Genomic DNA, 21004 nt, shown 5'->3' with positions numbered 1-21004 from the left:
GAAAGCAGAAGTATAGAAGGTGTTTAAAAGGCAGTGACAAACAAACTAGTTGTGAAAAACATCAACAATTTGCCTTTTAATATGCATTCATGGGCTGCCCTGTGGCGTAGTGCTTAGCGCTCTTGCCTCACAGCAAGGAGGCTCTGGTTCAAATCCCAGCTGGGAGCTTTCTGCGTTGAGTTTACATGTTCTCCTGCATATGTGTGTTTCTAAGGGATCTCCAGCTTTCTCCCATAGTCCAAAAACATGCTTCATAGGTTCATTGGTGACTCTAATTAAGCCTCATTTCCACTGAGGAGTCCGGGTTGGTACGATCTGGTAAGGACAGTACGGTTCAGTTAATTCTGGCGAGCGTTTTCACTCAGTTGCCATAACCCCTAGTCCTGTGGTGTGAATTGTTAATAATAAATATTTAATCTAGAAGAACCCACTACCTTTTTTTTCCCTTTTTTATGTTTGTATTTATTTATTTTCATTTCTATTTCTATTTTTCCTTGGCTGCTGTTAATTTCTGCTACACAGAATGAAAAAAGAAAGTTAAATTAACTCTAAAAGCCTTGAAGAAAACAGTTCTTGGGTTGTCCAGGGTTAAATGAGTTATTAAGTGGGAACAATAATTATTAATTTGTTAAATTTATCTTGTCTAATTAAACCCAATTTTTCAAGTGTTTGTGAGTGAGATTGTGAAAGAAAGAAAAAAAATGCAGTGGGGTTTAAAACAGGTGACTGTATTCAGGCAGAATTATACAGCAAACAGCACTTTGTGTTAACAATGCTGCTGCAGCAACAGCTAGCTTTGTGAAATCTCACACCAACGTGCAATGTCCATTTGTGTTTTTTAATTATTAAATGAACAAAGAAAAAAAACATATTTTTGTGACTGTATGCCCTTATTGTAACATGAAAAAAGCACATGTATTGCCTTTTAGTTGTAAGTTTTAGTCAGAAAAATAGAGGTTTGTTTTGCTCTGTGTCTGAGTCAGATACATTTGTTCTACAACAATCCTTTGAACTTCAAATGCACTTTTTAGTTTTCAGCTAGCATATCTCAAACTGGAGTCTTTTTATCACAAATGCACAAAAAGCTAACTTTTCCTCAAATAATATTTTTCTCCTTCTAATTACCACCCATGAAAGGAGACAGTTTGGAGCGCCCCCACCCCCCTGTGTCAGACACAATGCTAAAAAGATGCCTCGGTTCTGCTGCAGGGCTCCAATGTTCATCTGTGCCTTCTTTGCACAGCTCTCCCCAACGCCTGCAGAGAAAACGGCACTAAAAGAGGCAACAGCTAGAGCGTGGAAGCAGGGATGATGGTCTCTAATTCAGAGGCGCAGCAGGGATTCGTCTGTGATGGAGAAACCAATTATGTGGGACTAAAATTCACGCAAAAAGCTGTTTTTTGTAAACACTTTCCTGCAAATGTACCTAGCCCCTTCTTCTGTGAATATTTCATCATTTATATTTAAATAAGATAATGTTTCTCTTTTCATATGGAAAGTATATCATCTGATTCCATCAGCTCTGATTTTAATCAGTAAGGATGTATCATCTGGTCACCACTGAAATATAAATAATATTATCATTAATGCAAGGGCTCATGATGTTTTTTTCTCTGTTAAATTTTCAAAAGAAAATCTGTAGGACTTGGTCATAGTATATTGTGAAACTAGTGGAGCAGAAACATAATTGCACTGCACTCCACAGTTTATCTACAGTGACAGCATTTCTATATTGGGAGTTGTAGATAGATTTACTACTTGTCTTTAAGAGATTATGCTATTTTAAGCAAAAGAAAACCTGGAATTTGTTAAATGTGTGGCTATTCTATGTGTAAAAAATGTCAATTCTTTGATATCTACAAGTCTTTCATTTACTGTTTGTTGCCCAGAATCACATATTCTTGATATTTATATAAAGTTACAGCCTGGTGAAGTCACACACTGTGCATCTAAAGCTGCTTTGTCAGTCAGGTCTGCAGGGGTTTAGCAGTAAAGGCTTGATGTGGGGATTCAAAAAGAGCCGGTGTGTAAAGAGCTGCTTCTTATTTGTTGTGACTAACAGGAGATTTTCCTTACATGTCTAAAATGTGTCACAATCAAATGGAAAAACATGTAGAATGCAATTTACACGGATGCAGAGTTTCTACTTGACATGACGGTTAGCTGGAAAAATTTGTATTTTGTTAAATTTACATTTAAAAACCCAATCTTTTAAATTATTGTAAAAGCGTTCCCAAAGGTATTAAATTATGATTGTGCTGTTTTTAGGCGTAACAAAATTTTTTTTTAAAAGTATTGTTGTCTAGCAAATAGTGCAAATTTTTCATTCGAAATTTACCTTCGATTTGTGGGCAGTACTGTTAGCATGGAGTAACCATAGACAGCACATAGAGAGAAATGGACTGATCATCCTCTCCTCCCTCATGTTCCTAATAGGAAGTACATACTGGTCCCAATAAGTCAAATTCCCATAAACTTCTACTGAAAAATAAACAGCTAGTACTCAGTGATTCTGTTTGTCAGAATAACCATTCTTGCTCCGGTGTCTCTTTTTAACATGGTCTTGCTAAACCTATATATTTCTATGATGTATTTTCTTTACCGCAAGTAATTCAAGTTATAAACTGGCTAATCAGATGCCTCAAAAGAGCATGTGGTGCCCGTTGCTAACGTCGACTGATCCCAAATTGTCAAAATTAGGCGATATCCATACTGCAGAAAAATAGCGACTTAAATTACTTAATTTCATTGGAACCCGATGTAAGGCATTTTCTATTGGTGACATCAACAACCTCGTTTTGTCCATCTCTATTTATATCCATGGGAGCAACTCACCCCCCATTCCCCTTTCTGTTTCTGAGAGCTCTCTGTTTACAGTGCGTTTCTTAATTCTTGGTTTCATGCATTTGCAGAAGTCTGTGGTTAACCCCTGCAAGAAAGGCCTTCGTGGCCCCTCCCACCGAGGTTTCTTCATCACAAATGAGTTTTTTCAAACATTTTTTTACAACTGTTCTGGATTCACAAGGATTTGATTTAAAAAAAATACTCAGAAATGCAATTTTGTGTCCTCAGTCATCAGAAAAATGTCACAAGAACGTGTTAAAAACATCTTTTCCATCAGAGTGGGTCTGTAAAGAACATTTTCTCTTAGTCTCTAACTCATCTACATGGTTAAACAGAGTGAATGTGTAAGAGGAGCAGTTTGGTTTTCATACTCATCTTTGATGTCTTCTGGACCATTTCACTTTTCCAGAGCATGAATCAAAAGTCTAATTCTGTGGCTACAATGAACAATTGTTTCAAAGTGATCCAGATACCATTCTCCATGAATCATGTAAAGGTTTGGTTTGAGGTCTTAATCTTTATGTTTTATGGTTCTTCATAAAGATCCATAGTGTCTTCAGTGAAACACTTCTTGATGGATTTACACGAGGAATTAATTTATGTCTGTGGAGAGCTATTACAGCTGAGAGACTCTTCCCCATTGATGTCACTTTCATTCATTTTTATAACCCCCTGCCCCCAGTGCACCAAGAATTCAACGTTGGGTTCTAGAAATCAGGCAACTGAGGGAACTGTGGATGTGGATGAGAGCCGACAGCCAAAGGGGGAGTGCAGAAGGAGTCAGGGAGGCTTGAACTTCCTCTCCCCCTGAGGGGAAGTTACTGGTCCACTTCTATCAGCAGTACACTGTAAAGAGCAACCATTTGATCACAGAATTTAGTCCAAAAGGTGCTCGGATTTGGTTGTGCTTCCTGTACAGTGTGTGGAGTCGTTCTCTGGACAGGTGTGTGAACAGGTGCAGGTAAAAGAGATTAAAAAGCAGAAATTGTTGCAGTTTTTTTTTTTTTTTGACAGAGCAGATTTAACTCTCCTCCATAACAAAATAAAACTAAAAAGATGACTAATATTCAGGATTCAAAGGGAGAATCTGCTTAAAGCAGATGGAAATGTGGGATCCAGTTCATTTCCAAAGGCAGTGAAGGCTTCTTGTAGCTATAAATATTCATGTGCACAAGGTTTTTTTGTGTGTTACAACAGTTTCTACATAACACCCATGCCAGGACAGAAAATCACTCACATGGAAATGTCAAGATTCTTGACCAAAAATGTTTGTTTTTATTTATCTACTTTTTTTGTTGTAAAAAATAACCAGGAGGAATATTCCAATTTTTAAAATTAAGAATAGATAGCTATATAGTACACATACTAATTTCCTTGAACTTCTTCATGCCTGTCCTGTCTATAATCCCAGCTAATGGGAATTTTTTTGGAGAATGAAGCAAAAAAAAAAAAAAAAAAGTTCTAATTTGGAGCTCTTCTCCTGCTTTTCATCAGCGTGAATTCAGGGTGATTACTGCCCAAACAACAGAGCTGCTTGCACCACATATAATGAGATGACTCCCATATGGTGGGAACCTCTCTGGCCAGAAAAATAGTCTTTTTTACAAAAAGTCCCACCTCCATCTGAAAAAGAAAGTTTTGCAGAAAAATCCGTAAGAGACCAGAAAGCACAAAGACTGGGCATTCTATTTTTTGCCAACACCGACTGCTGACTGTTTGCTTGGCTGTTCTCAGTGTTTGAGGTTGGACTGAAGTGGTTACAGAGTAGGAATTTTGCACTTCTAACAGCACGCACACCTGCTTGGCTTTTTGAAGAGTCTCCAAACACCTGCTGCTCCGGAGTATTGGAAACCGAGTTTGCCGATCAGAAAGCAGCGTGATTGGGGTTGAAAGCAACATGGCTGGTCAGAGCATCTGATCCAAACGCTTCAAAGAAAATAAAACCCCAGCAGACTTGAAGCTTGTTCACAATACAACTGTATGAGGCGGGTTGGAGGTGGAATTACCCAGTTCTTTCATTTAACCTTTAACCGATACATTTTCACTCTGATAAGAAAATCTTGCTCTGTATTTTCAACCTGTAAAGTCCACTACATCCCAGATTTGACAGAACAATGATCAGGAAATAAGATGTTTTTAAGTCCTTTGACAAAAAAAAGCTATATCATTTTGTTTAATGAGTATCAATTATGATACAGTTGCAGTTACAGTTGGGAGTGCCTTAATTTCTGTATGAAATGGACATAAGATGTGTTTTTTTTATCTAAATGTAAATCACAACAATGGAGAAAAACTGTCTGCTTAAATCACTTCAATTTATGTTTTATTGAACATAATCGTGTGTCTGTTTATACATAAAACCAAGTCATTTCAAAGGGTTCACATATTTTATCCTATTTGGGTATTTTATTTGTTATTTCAATAAAGATGTATTTAAAATATGAATAACAACACATTAGTGAAAGAAGAAAATTAAACAAATATATTAAAATAAAAGCATAAAATTCTGAAAATAAAGTAAAAACTTTATAAGAATGGAGTTGATCAAAAGAAAAAAAACGTGGTTTTCCGAAAATAAAAAGTTACATTTAGCTGTTAAATTTTTTCAACAAAGACAATAGAATATTAGTCCATGAATTTGATTTATAATGCAGATAATTCAGAAAACAGAGCAGGCAACACCCTGCTCAAAAATATCGCTGAATCTGCCATTTTTTTTTGTTTATTTTACCGCATTTTTTCATGAGATTACAACTTTATTTTTTAAAAAGTGATTTATTTTTTCCTGCAAAATTATGACTTTTTAGTCTTAATTATAATTTTAATAATAATTAATTATAAATTAATTAATTAATAATAACACCTTTATGGTTTTGCTCTTGTGAAAATGCAGACTTTTTTCTTTTAATTCTTTTAATTTGTTGTTTTAAAATGTTTGTTTTTTTTCTAAGGATTTTACAATTTTGTTCTTGTAATATTTTAACTTTTTTTCCTCATAGTCGTATGACTTTATTATCGTATTTATTTTGACTTTTTTCTCACAAATTACTAATTTGGTCAAACAAGATTTTGACTTTCATAATTCATTCATTATTTCACAGTTTTATTCTTGTAACATTTGAACTTTTTCTCGTCATGTTATGATTTTTATTTTATTTTATTTTTTTATTTATTTTTTCATGGTGGCCCTAATACTCCATTGTACTACTCACCATAAAGTTTAGAAAATTAAAAAAAAAAAAAATCTACCAAAAGTGTTTTTAAGATTTCACCACAGACTTAATATATAACTAGAAAAGTTGCATTACCTCCGATAATGCATGTGTGAATGCATCTTTGCTGAATGTTGTCGCTGAATAGGCTGCAAACGTTTGCTGAAGTAAGGACTTACTGTAATTGCTGAAAGTAGTTAAACAAAGAATTAGCCTTAAAAACCGGAGAAAGTGTCAAATTAGCCAAAAAAGATAAAATTATGCTAATGTGTTAGCAAAACTCAGAGTTAGCTTAATAAACATAGTTAGTTATAATGTTCTCAACATGCTGAACGGTTTGATACCCATATTGCATAGGTTTGAAATTGCACAAAAAGTTGTAAGAATTTTGTGGAAAAAACAGACAATTAGTGTAAATTTGTGAACACAACCGTGTAAAAGCTTAAAATTGCTTACATTTAACAATGTCTAGTAAAAGCATGAATTTCCTGAACGTGCTGGATGTGTAAAATTGCATAAAATGCTGAATTTGACTAAAATTATCACAAATTGTGTAAAATTGTGTAGTTGTGTAATGCTTTGTTAAATTTGTGTAACTTGTGTAATTGTAAGAATGTGTAGTAAAAGCATGAATTTCCTGAACATGCTGGATGTGTAAAATTGCATAAAATGCTGAATTTGCTTAAAATTTGCACAAATTTGTGTAAAGTTGTGTTAAATTGTGTTAAATTTGTGTAACTTGCATGAATTTTAACAATGCTGGAAGTACAAGCATGAATTTCTGGACATGCTGAATGTTTTAAATTGCTTAAATTGATAAAGTGTGTAATTTGCAGGAATTTATAAAAAAAATCCTATTAGTTATAATGGGGCTGAAAAAACGCACAAATTGTGTAACTACGCAAAAACTTTAAAGTGCACAACTACTAATAATACAAGCAGTAATGTCCTTAACAAGGTTTTGATACCTAGATTGTGTAAATCGTATAAATGCATTGAATGCATTCACACAATTAGACGAATCATCTCTGACGTCACCCATTGGGATCAGAGAGAACGTCCAGCGGCTGCACACTCTTCAACCCATCACTAAACTTTTTCTTCTCTTTCATTTATTACTGGATTTGTTTTCAGTAGATAGAAATGTACTCTTTAGGATCATTTATTAGGTTCTTTAAACATAAAAAACAGACAGTAGTGTCATAGATGATGCTTTCTAACCATGACATGTGTAAAGAGGTCCCTACTTTGAATAAAGGGAAACCAATTCTGAATTTTTAATGACTAATATGTGTGATATTTTGAATCATTTCATCTGCTTCAAAAATAAATTTTGTACAGATCTGACTTTGACCCACATTTCCTTTTGTCTTACCGTTTTGCTTCCGCATACCAAAAATGCAGCGACAGGGGTTGGATTTCACAAAGCAGCCATTTTGAAATGAGCAGGAAAAGTCCTTCTACTGCCCCTAATGGAATGATGAAGAACTACAGGAAAGAAAACATGGACTACATTATGTGTTTATAAGTTGATCATGCAAATGAAATAGGGGTATCAGAAATGTGTGTATCAAATATGATGCAAATGGTTACATAGAGCTGAAGGATTCTTTGCAGTTCCCATCTAATCCTTTGAGCTGAGCAATTTTTATTGGAATTTTCTTCAAGACCTGCCAGCTTCAATCACGGTAAAACAAAAAGGATTCAAATCACACAATTTCCAGCATAATTGAGGTGTAGAGTCGCAGGTGCTTGATTTTCCTCTTTTCACAGCATCTTGTTTGTATACTGTTCTGCCAGCAGTCCCTTATGGTGCCATTTGCTGAAAAGTGGATTTTCAGAATCCATTCTTTGAGGTCCCGCATGTCCCTCACGGGAAGACGACCAAAGAAAAATGAAGCAAAAGCTTTAAAATGTTTACTGCAGACTCTGCAAACATTCATTTCAATTCTATCTGTGTCTGTGAAGTGTAACAGGAAAATGCATTTCCTTATGCCTTTATAGTAACTTTAAATTGTTCCAGTCCAAAGTGCTGAAAAAGGAAAAGCAGCTATTCTGCTGGAGGGTTCATAGATGCTAAATCAAAAATTCATGGAAGCTTTCATTTGTTCTTAATCCCTGATTGTGATTCATCTTCATTAACATTTTTATTATCTAAAAAGAGAAAGACCCTGCAATGCAGCAATCTGAAAAAGATTTTTCCTTTGTGACAAATTTAAACATTTGTAGATTCATAAGACTTATAAGCAACTTTTTATTTTTTTGTATTTTAGCATTTAAATCAGAGAATTACATCAACAAATACAAATGTAAAGTGTAAAAAGGTTATATCCTTTCTTCACATTATTAAAAATAATCAAAATATGACATTAAATAATTTAAAATATTCTGATTAACCCATAAGAATCAATAAATGGTTTGATAAATACAAAATAATAATTTAAAAAATATTGTTTTTCTGCATTTTATCTTCAAAACATGTGTATTGGGTATTACAATTTGACAATTATTTGTTAAATTGAAAGGTAATTACATTTTTGTTTACTTAAATCAAATAGGTTTTACTTTATATCATCTTACTCTTTATTTTTTATTTATTTAGTTCATTTAATGTGTTTAGTTAATCCATTATGGCTTCTTATTGAGCTCTTTTGTTTTTCAAATTCCTCAAAAAAACGTCATATGATGCAACTCATGCACAAACAAATGCAAGCCTTTCCCTGTTTAAACGCTTTAAGCAAGAAAATTTCCTCCACAATATGTTTCCATTTTTGGAAACCCACAGTACTTGGCTGTTCAGACAATTGGCACAGCTTTTTCAGGTCACTCTGGATTCACTGCTGCATTTTTTTCAACTGACAGTGAAGAATGATAATAGAAAAAAAGAAGAAGAAAAAAAAACATTGCTACAGTACTTTAACAATGCCTCCAGAAACAATTGGATGTCATCCAAAGCATGTAGAGTGACATTCCTTTTTTTTTTTGTTAAACCTGCATGTGAATGCATGCATTTGAGCGTTTTTTCTTTTCTTTTTTTTGTGTCAAAATATTTTGCTCTTATTTGTTTCCCTGTATTATTTGTTTTTTCAAGAGTTCTATGTAGTAATAGGCTGTACTTGTATCAGTGTGTGGGTCTCTTCTGTGTATCTGGGTCACTTTCACTCCCTTCATTACTGCCATGCTGCTACTCCCTTCACTGCTGGGCAGGTTAATTTCTGAGTCAATTTTCATCCAAATAGGTGGCAGGTGTCACAGTTTGCCTAAATTGATGCGACCACAGTGCCCTCTACAGGTGTGCTGGCTACATTGCACCAACAGGATTTTTTTTTTTTTTTTTTTGCATGCATTTATTATTAGGTCTTCTAGAGCTTTGAATTATTTGGGACAATAATTTTTGCTTAATATGGGATTTCAGCAGCTGCGAATAATATCCATATATTTGTGTATAAACAAAAAATAATGTATTTTCATACAATAAGCATTTATGTTGTAGCTCTGGTCTCAGTTATTAGCATCAGGGTCACATAAATACAATCCTGTGGCCCCCAGGATTTTATAGATTTGTATAATGTAAATATAAAAGTAAAGCATTTTAGTGATACTAGCTTAAAAAGTAGAACTTTTTAAAACTTTTTTTTAACGCACAGCCTGCTTTTTTCACTCTGAAATGAGTCTTTTAGCTGTTTTTTTTTAACTCTTTTAAACGTGGGACTTAACTATAAGAGTATTTTGATGAAGTTACAGCAAACTGGCTTTTTGTCCAGTTGGAAAACCTTGTTAAAAAAGAATCGTTTCCCTTTGTGTCTTCAATAGTTCACATTTAAACATCTATATTGTCATAGCTGTGTAAATATGCACTATTAATTAATTTATCATTTAAATTATAATCTTAGAAATAAAGGGTATTTTCAGTCTCAGCTTGTAATCAGCCTGTAATGTTTGTCCATGACACCTAGAAGTTGAAATATTTATACAGCACCTTGACAACAGAGGGAGCCAACACCATTTTCTTAAACCAAGATGACCATAGAACCTAAAAAAAAGTATCGACCTCTTTCCAGCTATGTTAGTTGTTTTATTGCCTTTTTTCGTTCTATCTTAATCATTTGGCTGCAGCATCAGCTAAAAATAAATGAAATATTTATATTTCAGAGCTGCAAAGTGGCTTTTGAGCAAAAACTTAAGCCAACAAACATGATAAATTTAGATTGTGCACCTTTCAAATTTGTCAAAAGCATGAAATAAATAAAAATAGTAATACAAAATAATAATTATTATCATTATGCAAACCATTTGCATTAGAGTTTTTTTTTTCTTCAACAAAGTGATTTTTCACTGAGAAAAACAGAAGGTTTTTGTTACACCTGTCTTTCAGATCAGAGTTTGAACCTAATTGTTGAAACATATAGCATGTTTTTGGCAAATGAGGTTTAAAAAAGTCTCAATTTTTCCTCCATGTCATTATAATTACCATTAGAACACAGAGAGACATGGATAGGACATAAAAACCTGTAGACATCTGCTGTTAAAATGAAAGCTAAGGACACTGAATCTTAATTGGAGAGGAGGAATGTGCTGTCAGAGACGGATTTCTCTGGAGGGATGTAAATGTAATAGCAACACCCTCCTCCTGACGAAGCGCTGGCCACCAGGGTCGACTCTGATGATGAGGGCTGTTACTAGCCGACACTTAATAGCCGCCGCTGGACTTGATTAGCTGAAGTTGTAATTAAGACGAAAGGCCATGTTTTGAAGTTGCAGGCTGCTTCTCTCCGTCCTCCTCGATAGCAATATTTTGAAATTGGAGGAGGCTTTAAGCTCGCTGACCCGTGTGACTCTTCTTACAAAATGCCCATCAGAGCGTCTGTGTGTTTGGGTGCACAGACATAGCACTGTTGTGCAATCAAGCACCGGAACTATGGTGGAATAATCCAGACAAAATGGCTCTGTAATAAATTAATAACCAATAAATTGTTGAAGAAAACAATGGAAGATGTTTAGTTATCTCTAAAACTTTGACGAATTTGTGACAATAACTGAAAAGTAAACTAATCTTCAAGCATGATTTACTGAGATGTGTTTAAAATTGTTCTAACACTTCATCCATGGAGAAGGGAAATCAACGGGAAATAGAGGAGGATCCTATGGATTTAGCTGCAGAGGGACACCAGAACTGGTCTGGGCTGGGTGTTTTTAGAGCTCCCTGTCCTAGTTTCGGGCTGGGAGGGGGATTTTGCTTATTCTCCAAACTAAGCTGTCTCTCTGCACTGCAGATGTGTGGCAGAATTCCTCTCTGCAAGTTGATCAAAAAGTCTGGGACTTAATACATGCTCTCAGTTGTGGCTCAGGCAAACCAAGCAGACAAAATTGAAGAAAGGGAAGTCGGGGGAAATACAACACAAAGAAATGTCTCAAGTTATTTATACAGACTCTTACTATAGTGAATGTGCATCTGTATAAATAACTTGAGACAGGTGTATCATCAGAAGTTTCAAACAAACAAGATTCCTTGAGCTATGCTGGAATATGATGCGACACATCAAACGTGCTGCATGTTTTCATGTTCAAACTGTGTGTCACTCATTGTGAAATCAGCAGATTGACAATTATTTACTTTTAACAATGATAAAAACTGAACAACCATCAATTAGTGTTTGATCTGAATGCAATCAGAGATCAGTAAACTGCATCAGACTGCTCTCTCAAAGATTTGTTCATCAAAAGACTTTCCTATGTGATATAATATATTGCTTTTATGGGTGTTTAAATTCCAATCAGTTTATTAGAACTTCTCAATTCATGCGTTTTAAACTTCAGCCTCCATCAATCATCTCCCTTTTAAAGCATAAGTAACAGAGGAAAGAGCCTATAATGCATTGCTGTCTTCATATAGCCTTCATCTGGAATAAAAATGCTGTTTATTTTTAGAGATGTAAAGGGGACAGCTTGAGCGCTGCCTCGTGTGAAGGAGGTCATGTTTAAAATCCAGACTAAGGTTTTCCTGTGTGGTCTTCTTTATGTGTGAGCTCAATTCCCTGGTCACTCCTGCTTCCTCACTCTAACTTTCTCATTTACTTCCACAGAGAAAGTTCAAAAAAGACAAAAAAAAAATGACTAAACTGATAAAAAACACATTTTCAATTGAGTCAAAGTAATAACACAGGTATGGACATCAAATATTTTCAATACAGCACAACCTTGAGACAGCCAATGAAATCAAATAATTATAGTGACTTATACAGCTGTTGACAGGTATTTTTTTTCCTCTTCTTGTAATCAAATTTCTCAAATTGTCTCAGGTTTAAAAGGTTTCTCCAGATGTTCAAAAGGTTTCAGTATCTTTTGAGTAAAGCCTAATATTTTATTGTTTCAGCATCTTTTTGACCCACGCATGATCTGAGACCAATGGCAGCCCATTTAGCTCCAGAATGTTTTGATGGTCTTGAAATGTGTTAAAAGTACACAGATTCAAGACAGCTTGAGATGAAGCTCCAGAACCTCCAGCTTCTCACCTGTCTCTCCTTTGCCTTCATTGACGGTTCAATCTGCTTTTCCAATGAATGAGAAAAGCTCTTTTAATAATAGTGTTGTTTCCTAAAACTGCTCATCTGGGACAGGCTGTCTTGCACCTGATTTAGCTCATCATCATCAATCCCTGGAAGTACCTAATAATGACAGTATAATGGCAGATTTGTAAAGAAATGGTTTCCAATCAGCCAAATGATTTAGAAATAGATGTGCTGATTGGGAAGCTATAAGACAAGGGGTGGTGATCAGGGCTAATGTGAATTTGGTTTTGTCATATCTAACTATTAAATACCAACATTTGCTCCATTTCGACTGTTTATGGGCTGGACCGCGCGCTCTAAAGTGTTTGTCCCATTTCTGTCAAAAGCGCTCCATTTATAACCCGTTTGCCCGCACGCCTCCGGGTCAGCATCTCCTCCTTCTTCCATGTTGAGGTGCTTTTCCCCGGGAGGAGTGGGGTGAGTCTGGGAGGACAGACTGGCTTCAGGGCGGTTTGGGTCACCGGGGGTGGGGTGTGGGGGGTGCGGGACGCGTGACGTTGGTGAACTGCTGCTGCAGCACCAAAGGAAAGGCGCGCAGCAGAGCGCACAGGATACAGCAGATTTGGGGCGGGAATACAAGTGGAGAGAGGGAGGGGGGTGGTGGGGGGACACAGCGGAGGCTGAGAGAGAAAAAAAATCATCAACAGGGAGTCAGATGGATTCAAGGGGACACAGAGTAGGGGACCGGCTGTGAGGTCCGGTGTCTGCACCGAACCAGCTTTAGGGATGTAGCCGAAGCGGGTTGGAGCTCAGCCCATCCGAGCTCAGCATCATGAAGAAACACTCTGCAAGGGTTGCCCCGCTATCCGCCTGCAACAGTCCGGTGCTCACCCTCACCAAAGTGGAAGGTAGGGGAGAGTCTTGCGTTTTTTGCGCACCGGCCGGGACTGCCGTTTGTGTCTGGGGAGAAAAAAAAAGCAGATGTCGTTCGTTCCAAAAGCAAAAAAATCAACCAAGAGAGAAGAAATGAGAGGAAAATTATTCTCATCACACTCATCACCACTTTTTATAAAAGACATGGACAAAGTTTAGACGGAAATGCGGGCAGAATGAGGCAAGGACGCGCAACTTGTGATGCAGTATGTGCGCGTTTTTTGGCAGTGGGCTGCATTTTAATAGATTGATGCGGATGTGCTTAAAACAGCCTCCCTGCATTCCATCCGTTCTTTTGGAGGTGGTGGTTAAGCGTGACTGAGTGTCGTGCCAGACCTTCCCGGTCTCCAGGGAGCGTCTTTAAGTGATTGTTGCAGCAGGGATTCCCCTTGCTGCCCCCACCTCCTCCGCGCATCCCTGCTGCGTAAAAAAAAACCCAAAACAGCCAGATCATCGCGCCACAGCAGCTGGAATGATCTGAGGAAAACCTTCTTTGGAGTCTCTCTTCCTTCAGGGTCCACCTGCCCTCCTGTGAATTTCCCTGGCATTTCCTGATGTCCTCACTGAGGGAGGACACTCCTCTGAATCTCTGAGTGCATGTGCTGAAGACAGATGCTTGATGTTTTCACTGAGCACAATGGCTGGCACAGCTCCCCTCTGATGCACTCAGTCATTTGCATTTTATAATCTATCCTTCCAAGGATTACTGGACTATTACTAGGAGAACAAAAGAAATGCTGACTGCTATTGTTTGCACCCCCCCAAAACAACTCAGAATGAGGATGTCTTTACAGAAATATACGTTATCTGCACCTTTCAGGACATATAAACACGTTACGTGATCTGTTTCATGTAGAAGTACTCACAAAAAAAAACACTAATTTTTAAAAATTATGTGTAATTATTAACATTGGCTGCAGAAACTAAGTTGCACAGTATTACAGCTTGTTTGCTGACTAAGACATATCAGCGCAGAGCTGTGCTTCTGCTTGAGAGCTCACAACATCGTGGGCTAATAATGCGGAAAAATATTTGAATTAATGCATCAATAATATATGACACAACCTAGTAGATTATGATCACCCTGCAGTTTAAGTTAACTCTTTGCTTCAAAGTATCTCCTGCTTCCAGATTCAATAAGTAATTGTAAAATGATTGATTATTAGTTGGTAAACAGATGCAATGAAATGTGTACATGGCAGTGAATAAAAGACGGACTAGAAGTGTGTTTGCCTGGGGTGGCAGACTGTTGTACACAGTTGAGCTGCAAAGTTTTTGATGTGAGCTTCTTGTGTCAGCAGTTGCTTTGAAGGAGTCGGGATTCGCAGGGGGCCGCAGCAGATCAGCTCACAGACTCTCAGAGTCTCTGCTGCTTATGTAACACCAGCTTCCAAAACGTCTCTTCTCCTCAACATGCTCCCTGTAGAATAAAAGTTTTTTTTGTAGTTTGGGATCATCAGTGGGTTGTTTTTATCCCCACATAAACAGAATGCATGGAAATATCGTGTAGATTAGGGGCATGACTGGTTTTCAGGTCCTCTTTATGAGGAGAGAGTGTTTTCAGCTTAAAATGAACAAAAGTTTGTTTCCTCTGATATTCTGGAACAAAAATTCAGTCTGAATACATTCAAAGGAACCTTGTTTTGGATCAGGAACCGCTGTCAGACCCATCTTTTGAGGTGGTCTCGGTTCAATTCCAATCAGACTTCACTCTGAGTTTCTTCACTCTGAATAGTTTCCATGCTCTGAGTGGGACGACTGGACCAAACGGCCAGCGGAGCCAGGCATTATGGGATGTAAACAGAGTAGGAGGAAAGATGAGACACAACAAGTCATTGAAGTGTGGTCATAGAATGCAGGCTCATTAAAACAACTTTTAAAGTGATACTGTAGATATTGATTCTCACACTGTTTTCCCAACAATCTATATGTCATAAACACTTCCTCAGGAACCGCCTCAGCATCCTCCGCCGTACCAAAGATGGAATAAAAAGTCTTGTACCTAACATTGATGCAAACGTTCAAAATGGGTCAGTAAAATATAACAAGCATTGTAAAGATTGACAGGTGGATTGGAGCAGCATTCGCCGTTTTGTGGTCGCTGTACCGGTCCATTGTGGTGAAAAGACAGTTGAGCTAGAAAGCAAAGCTCTTCGTTCCAGTACTGACGGTCATGAGCTCTGGGTCATGACTGAAAGAACAAGATCCAGAATACATTAAAAGTAGCCAGTTGAAGTGGCTCGGGCATCTGGAATCTTCCTGGAAGCCTCCCTGGTGAGGTGTTCCAGGCATGTCACTGGGCGGAGGCCCCAGTGAAGACCCAGGACACGCTGGAGAGACCACGTCTCCCGGCTGGCCTAAGAACACCTCGGGGTCCTCTCAGAGGAGCTGGAGGAAGTGGCTGGGGACAGGGAAGTCTGGGTAGATGAGAAGAATAAGATGGATGGATGGATTGCAAAGATCAAGACTTATTTTTTCTATTGTTGCCTTTCTGACCAATGACTGAACAGATCTTTAGTCTGTTTACAAGCTTTTGTTTAAAACAAAAATGTTCGGGTTGAAAGGCAGACTGAATACAGACCACGCACAAAGTTCAGGACCAAATCAATCAGACTTGATCTGGACCAATAGACTTTTTCCAGTCTGAATCCACCCTAACAGAAGATGCTGGAACAGCCATCAATCCATGTTGACATCAGTCTGAGTGGAAAGTGTTATCCCGGGGTTAATAACGGCACAATTTAGAGAAATCCGTTTGGGGTTTTCACTGTTTTCTCCTGTTTGATTTATCTGCGTCATATGAAGTAATCACAGCTTCCTCCTGTGACAAATTCACCAAACAGCGAAGCAACAGCCGATGGACAGTCTGTATTGATTCCCTCTGACACAATTGAGTGTATTTGGAGAGTGACAGTGACTGTCGAGCGAGAGGAAAGAAGTCCACAGAGGTCCATTAGAACCCTGAACTTTAATAATACATGCCCCGAAACAGAGCAGGTGTCTGAAGTCCCAGAGGAGGTTGGACGTTTTGGATCAGCTGTGATTATGAGTCCTCTAACCTCAGGGGCCTCATGGATTTTAACTGTGCTGTCTGTCAGATGCTAATAAATTCACTCTAGCAGATATTGAACACAGAAAGTAATGTGCTAGTGTCTAGCAGTGGATGCCAATATCTTTTCTTTCTATGTATTTTCATGTGCAGTTTTTATTTTAAATGTCAATGTAAGAAGGCTCGTGAAATCTACAGAAGTATAGTTTATAACACAGACTCTGCTTTTTCTACACGGTGCCATCCTCATCCATGAATAGAACTCATATGAGCATTACTGCAGCAAAATGGGGGAACAAAAGTACAATAATTAAATAAAACCATTCAGGGTTTCCAGATATGAAACACAATATAGTAATACTTCCAAGCATTAAGTACGAGGAACTTTTTTGTGCTACCTTGCATGATAAAACGAACCCACTTTCTGCTAGATAGTCATCGGTTAGATAAATCAGAAGTCCAGTTCTATTAGTGATGGTTAATTCTGAGTTAACTTTGAAAGTTCTATTTCTATGAAAGTCATGTTCAATTCTTATTTCTGTTTTCAACATGTAGAATAAAAACATCCTTTTTTTAGTTTCCTAAAATACATACAATACTGAAATAATGTATTTAAATGATAATAAATAAGCAATCAATTTTTGGTTCACAATTTGTGATGTGCAAAAATAATTTCTGCAACTGTGTATTAATATGTTTTGATTATAACAGATATAATCAATAAAAGTTTGGTCATAACTCATTTTTATCTTTGTTAGTTTATAAATAATCTGCACTTGGACTGAAAACACATGAATTAGGGTCAGGCGGTTTTGTGACAAACATGTTATGACATGATATGTATCCCGAGATTACACAAGAAACAATATATCACAATTTCTTTAAGGTTATTACTTAAAAATACTTTATCTGAATACTAATATCAAAATCATTTGATCAAATTTCTCTAAAATATATTTGATTTAACATTAAGCACTAGAGTGTTTCACATACAAGTTGTTTTTTACCAAAGCAAATTCCAAGTGTTTTTCTTTTGATAAATTATGAACACATTTTTCAACACTCAACACGGTCTGGTTTCCACAACAAATTTGTTTTCAGTATAAAATTAATAAGCAAAATTAAATGTTTTTTTTTTTTTTTTTTTTTTTTTTTAACAAACAGGGTTATTTAAGTAGAACAAATGAGGTTCTCTGAATTTCCAACACTGCTTAAATATACTGTAAGAGACATTGAATGGCCGCTGGATTAAACAACCAAAGGAACAATTATCTCAAATAAACAATCTGCCTGTATTAGTAGAACTGAGTTGTGTCATTGAGCTGTGTGACAACAACACCTAAACTAATGAGAGAACCTCTTCCGTGAAATGGTTCTCCTGAGATCTTCTCCTTGTTTTGTTGCAGAGCTGCTGATCTGGACTCGATGTGGCTTAATGCCATCTAGTGCTTGGGAATTTAAGTGTAACTAAAAGTAAAACGCTGAATTAAATGTTTGGTAATAAATAACTACAAACAATGTCTTCAGCAGCATTTGAATCAATCTATTATTGCCATGATTTTTACCATACACTCCTAGTATTAATGCTTTAAATAGATATTAAGAACTAAAGTATGGCAAGTATCCAAAAAAAATGAAAAGAAATTATAATAAGGGTGGAATTATATGTTTCTTTTCCCATTCGTTTTTAAGGAATTAATCTATTTCACAATTATAACATTCAATGTGATACTTGTGTATATATTGCATGTCTACTGTAGATACAAATACGTCTGTTTATGATTTTGAGTAATACCAATTTTAAGAGGAACGCCTCCTTTTCTGTTAATCCAATGAATTACCATCTTAAATAGATTTGAAATATCTATATATTTTCATTTGTGTTGTCTTTTTTTCCCCCCTTTTTTGAAATTGCTTGAAATCAACAAATCAATCAATGAAAAACAGCCAGGAGTTTGTCTTGTATTTAGTTCAAATTGTCATAAAAGTGAAAGTACTACCTATCATCCTATAAAGTATTTGCTTTATTTTCTTTTCACGACATAAACAACTTTCCTTTAATGTAAAAAAGTAATTTTTAATATTCAAATGGGCAAAAATGTTTTTTTAGGCATAACCTTGATTTGATTTGACTTTTTTTTCAAGCAATAAAAATGTAATGGAAAACTACAATAGAAAAAAAAAACACAAAACAAATACATCAAACCCTTTCAGCTATAAAGTAATGCACTTATTAAAAAATATAGAAAAGATGATAGAAGATAATGCCATCTTTTTAACAATGTAATTACTCATTTCTAAAGTGAGACGTTTTTGCAGTAATACAGCACAATCATGTCACATTCAATTAATTATTAAGGGAAATGAAAGAGGAAAAAAACTGAACTTTACCTTTTTTTGTTGGAAAGTGTTTCAAGCGAAGAAAACTTCAGTTGAAACATGACTGATTTACTTCAGTCTGCGAGACTGTTCGAGCAGCTGCCGAGCACACATCTGCAGTAGTTTGTAATTTATTACTCTTACTGAGATGCTTTTGCAATTTTTTTTTAAATATTAATTTGTCAAATAAAGTGCTGGGACTCCTGCCAGTCTGTTAAAAGGTGGCCATCCATCACTGAAGCTCCGTGAGATCAGGAAGAGTCGCTTCTAACGAGTCATTTTTGGCACTCGTTTTAAAAGTTGATGCCAAGAACCTTTTGACATTTTCTGATGCTCTAATACATTCATGGCAGACACCATCACATCTAAATGACAATGTTTTGTCATGTCGCCACCCGGTGAGCCATCATAAGGCTGTAGCACCGACCTGTGTGATGAGCAGCTGTTGCAACATTTGTGCAGGTCACGTCAGTGACAAACAGCAAGTTTTCCGGCCGTCTGCACGGAGCTGGCCTCTGCGTCCTTCCAGGTTGAAGGAGAAAGCAATCAAAGCTGAAGGCGAGTGGGATCAGTAACATTTGTCCCACCCTTGTCTGCCCTCTGGGGCTGTTGCTCCCTCAGCCCATGCGGTCCAGCCTATCAGCTGGTTGATGCGGCTGGATGTGTTTTCGACTCTGGTGTTATCGAGTCGGACAGGCTTGCCAGAGGAGCTCGCCCTGGCGTGTTGGACGGCCTCTTCCTGACAGGTTTGCCTCGCCAAGCTGACAGAAACGAGAGCCGCAGACTCCCACTGTCTGTCAGACGCGCAGATGACAAAGACAGTGACTGCTGTCCGTCTGTCTGCGGTGATGAAACCACCTCTCTCCTGTAGTTCATACTTCAGAACATTTCCTCCAAGTGTCTCACGGCTTTCAAACACAGACCGCCATCTTTCACAGACTGCCTTTGACCCGTGTGTCAGATATGACAAACCAAATAAGTGAGCAGGAGATTGAAGGAGTTATTTTTGCTTCTGATTTACTGATTGATGCTGTGTGACAGCCATAGACAGGTTTAAGGATGAACAATGATTTTGCATTTGCTCGCCTGTTTGTTTCTTGAATGTTTTTACCCAGAAGTTAAATAAGAATGAAAAAAGGATGAAGGCAGTGATAGGAAAATGATACCGAGGCTTCAGCGCTTGGGTCAGTCTTCCTGAAACAGAGATATGTGAAGGGGTGTGTATGAGAACACAGATACTAGATGACCAATAAGACAGGTCAGTGTTTCATAATCTGAGTGTATGTCAGTGGCTCATCACTCTTAAGGAATTTTGACCCCATGACAACAATGAAAGATTTGTGGGAGTTTGCTGCTGTTCCAGCTAAATAAGATGCCCCATTATGCATCAAAACGGGGTTCTAAAAGTGGAGAGTGGGTAAAAGTATTTTCAAAATAAAATAAAAATGTATTAAGACAAATAACTTTTTGTGAATAATCGTTCCAAATCACAAGACATTATCTTTAATACACACACAAAAGAAAATGTTTCTTAATTAGAACACTATCATTATTTGCCAAGTACGAATGATAATTTAAAAAAAACCCTCAAAACTTTTGCTCTTTATATAATTTAACTCTTAATATAATTTGTTTTTATTCTTTAGGTCCATCTGGAATGTGTTTTAGAGCAGTGGTCCCCAACATACTGCTACGGACTGGTTTAATGTTGGACAATACTTTTACAATTTTTTTAAGCCTCCAGCTATTTTTTTTATCTTTAAGGGTAAATTTATTCTTTGTCCCAACTCCAGGCCTCGAGAAACCCTGTCTTATCTGCTGCTGATTACCTGGATCAGGTGTGTTTAGCCAGTAAGGAGCTTCAACGGCTGGTTGGCTGGAAAACATGTAGGACTCCGGCCCTCGAGGCCTGGATTTGGGGACCCCTGCTCTAAAATATCTGCAGTTGGTTTAAGTTTCATTTTTACTCCAGATTTTGTGTAGGAACCCTTAAAATGTGATGTAGATTTTTTCCTTAACCCGTAATTGTCAAAGTGGAGGCTAAAAATCGCATGCAAACTTCAACTTCCTCTGACTTT

At 36.9% G+C, this 21004-nt stretch overlaps 1 protein-coding gene across 2 annotated transcripts in view; it reads left to right on the top strand.

The window, feature by feature from the left end:
- The window catches only part of slc35f3b (solute carrier family 35 member F3b), a 52080-nt gene that overhangs the window by 14299 nt on the left and 16777 nt on the right, over positions 1–21004 (top strand). Inside the window, exon 1 of one of the 2 annotated variants that reach the window (XM_024298074.2) lies at positions 13107–13473. The exons of the other annotated variant lie outside the window; for it this stretch is intronic. Within the exon in view, the coding sequence (XP_024153842.1) occupies positions 13398–13473 (76 nt within the window). The 5' untranslated portion in view covers positions 13107–13397. Of the gene's footprint in view, positions 1–13106; positions 13474–21004 lie in introns of those variants that run through there. 2 annotated transcript variants of the gene reach the window in all.

This window comes from Oryzias melastigma, linkage group LG15 (genome assembly GCF_002922805.2).
Source record: "Oryzias melastigma strain HK-1 linkage group LG15, ASM292280v2, whole genome shotgun sequence".
Classification (NCBI taxonomy): Eukaryota; Metazoa; Chordata; class Actinopteri; order Beloniformes; family Adrianichthyidae; genus Oryzias; species Oryzias melastigma.
This window is presented reverse-complemented; position numbering and strand designations above follow the sequence as displayed.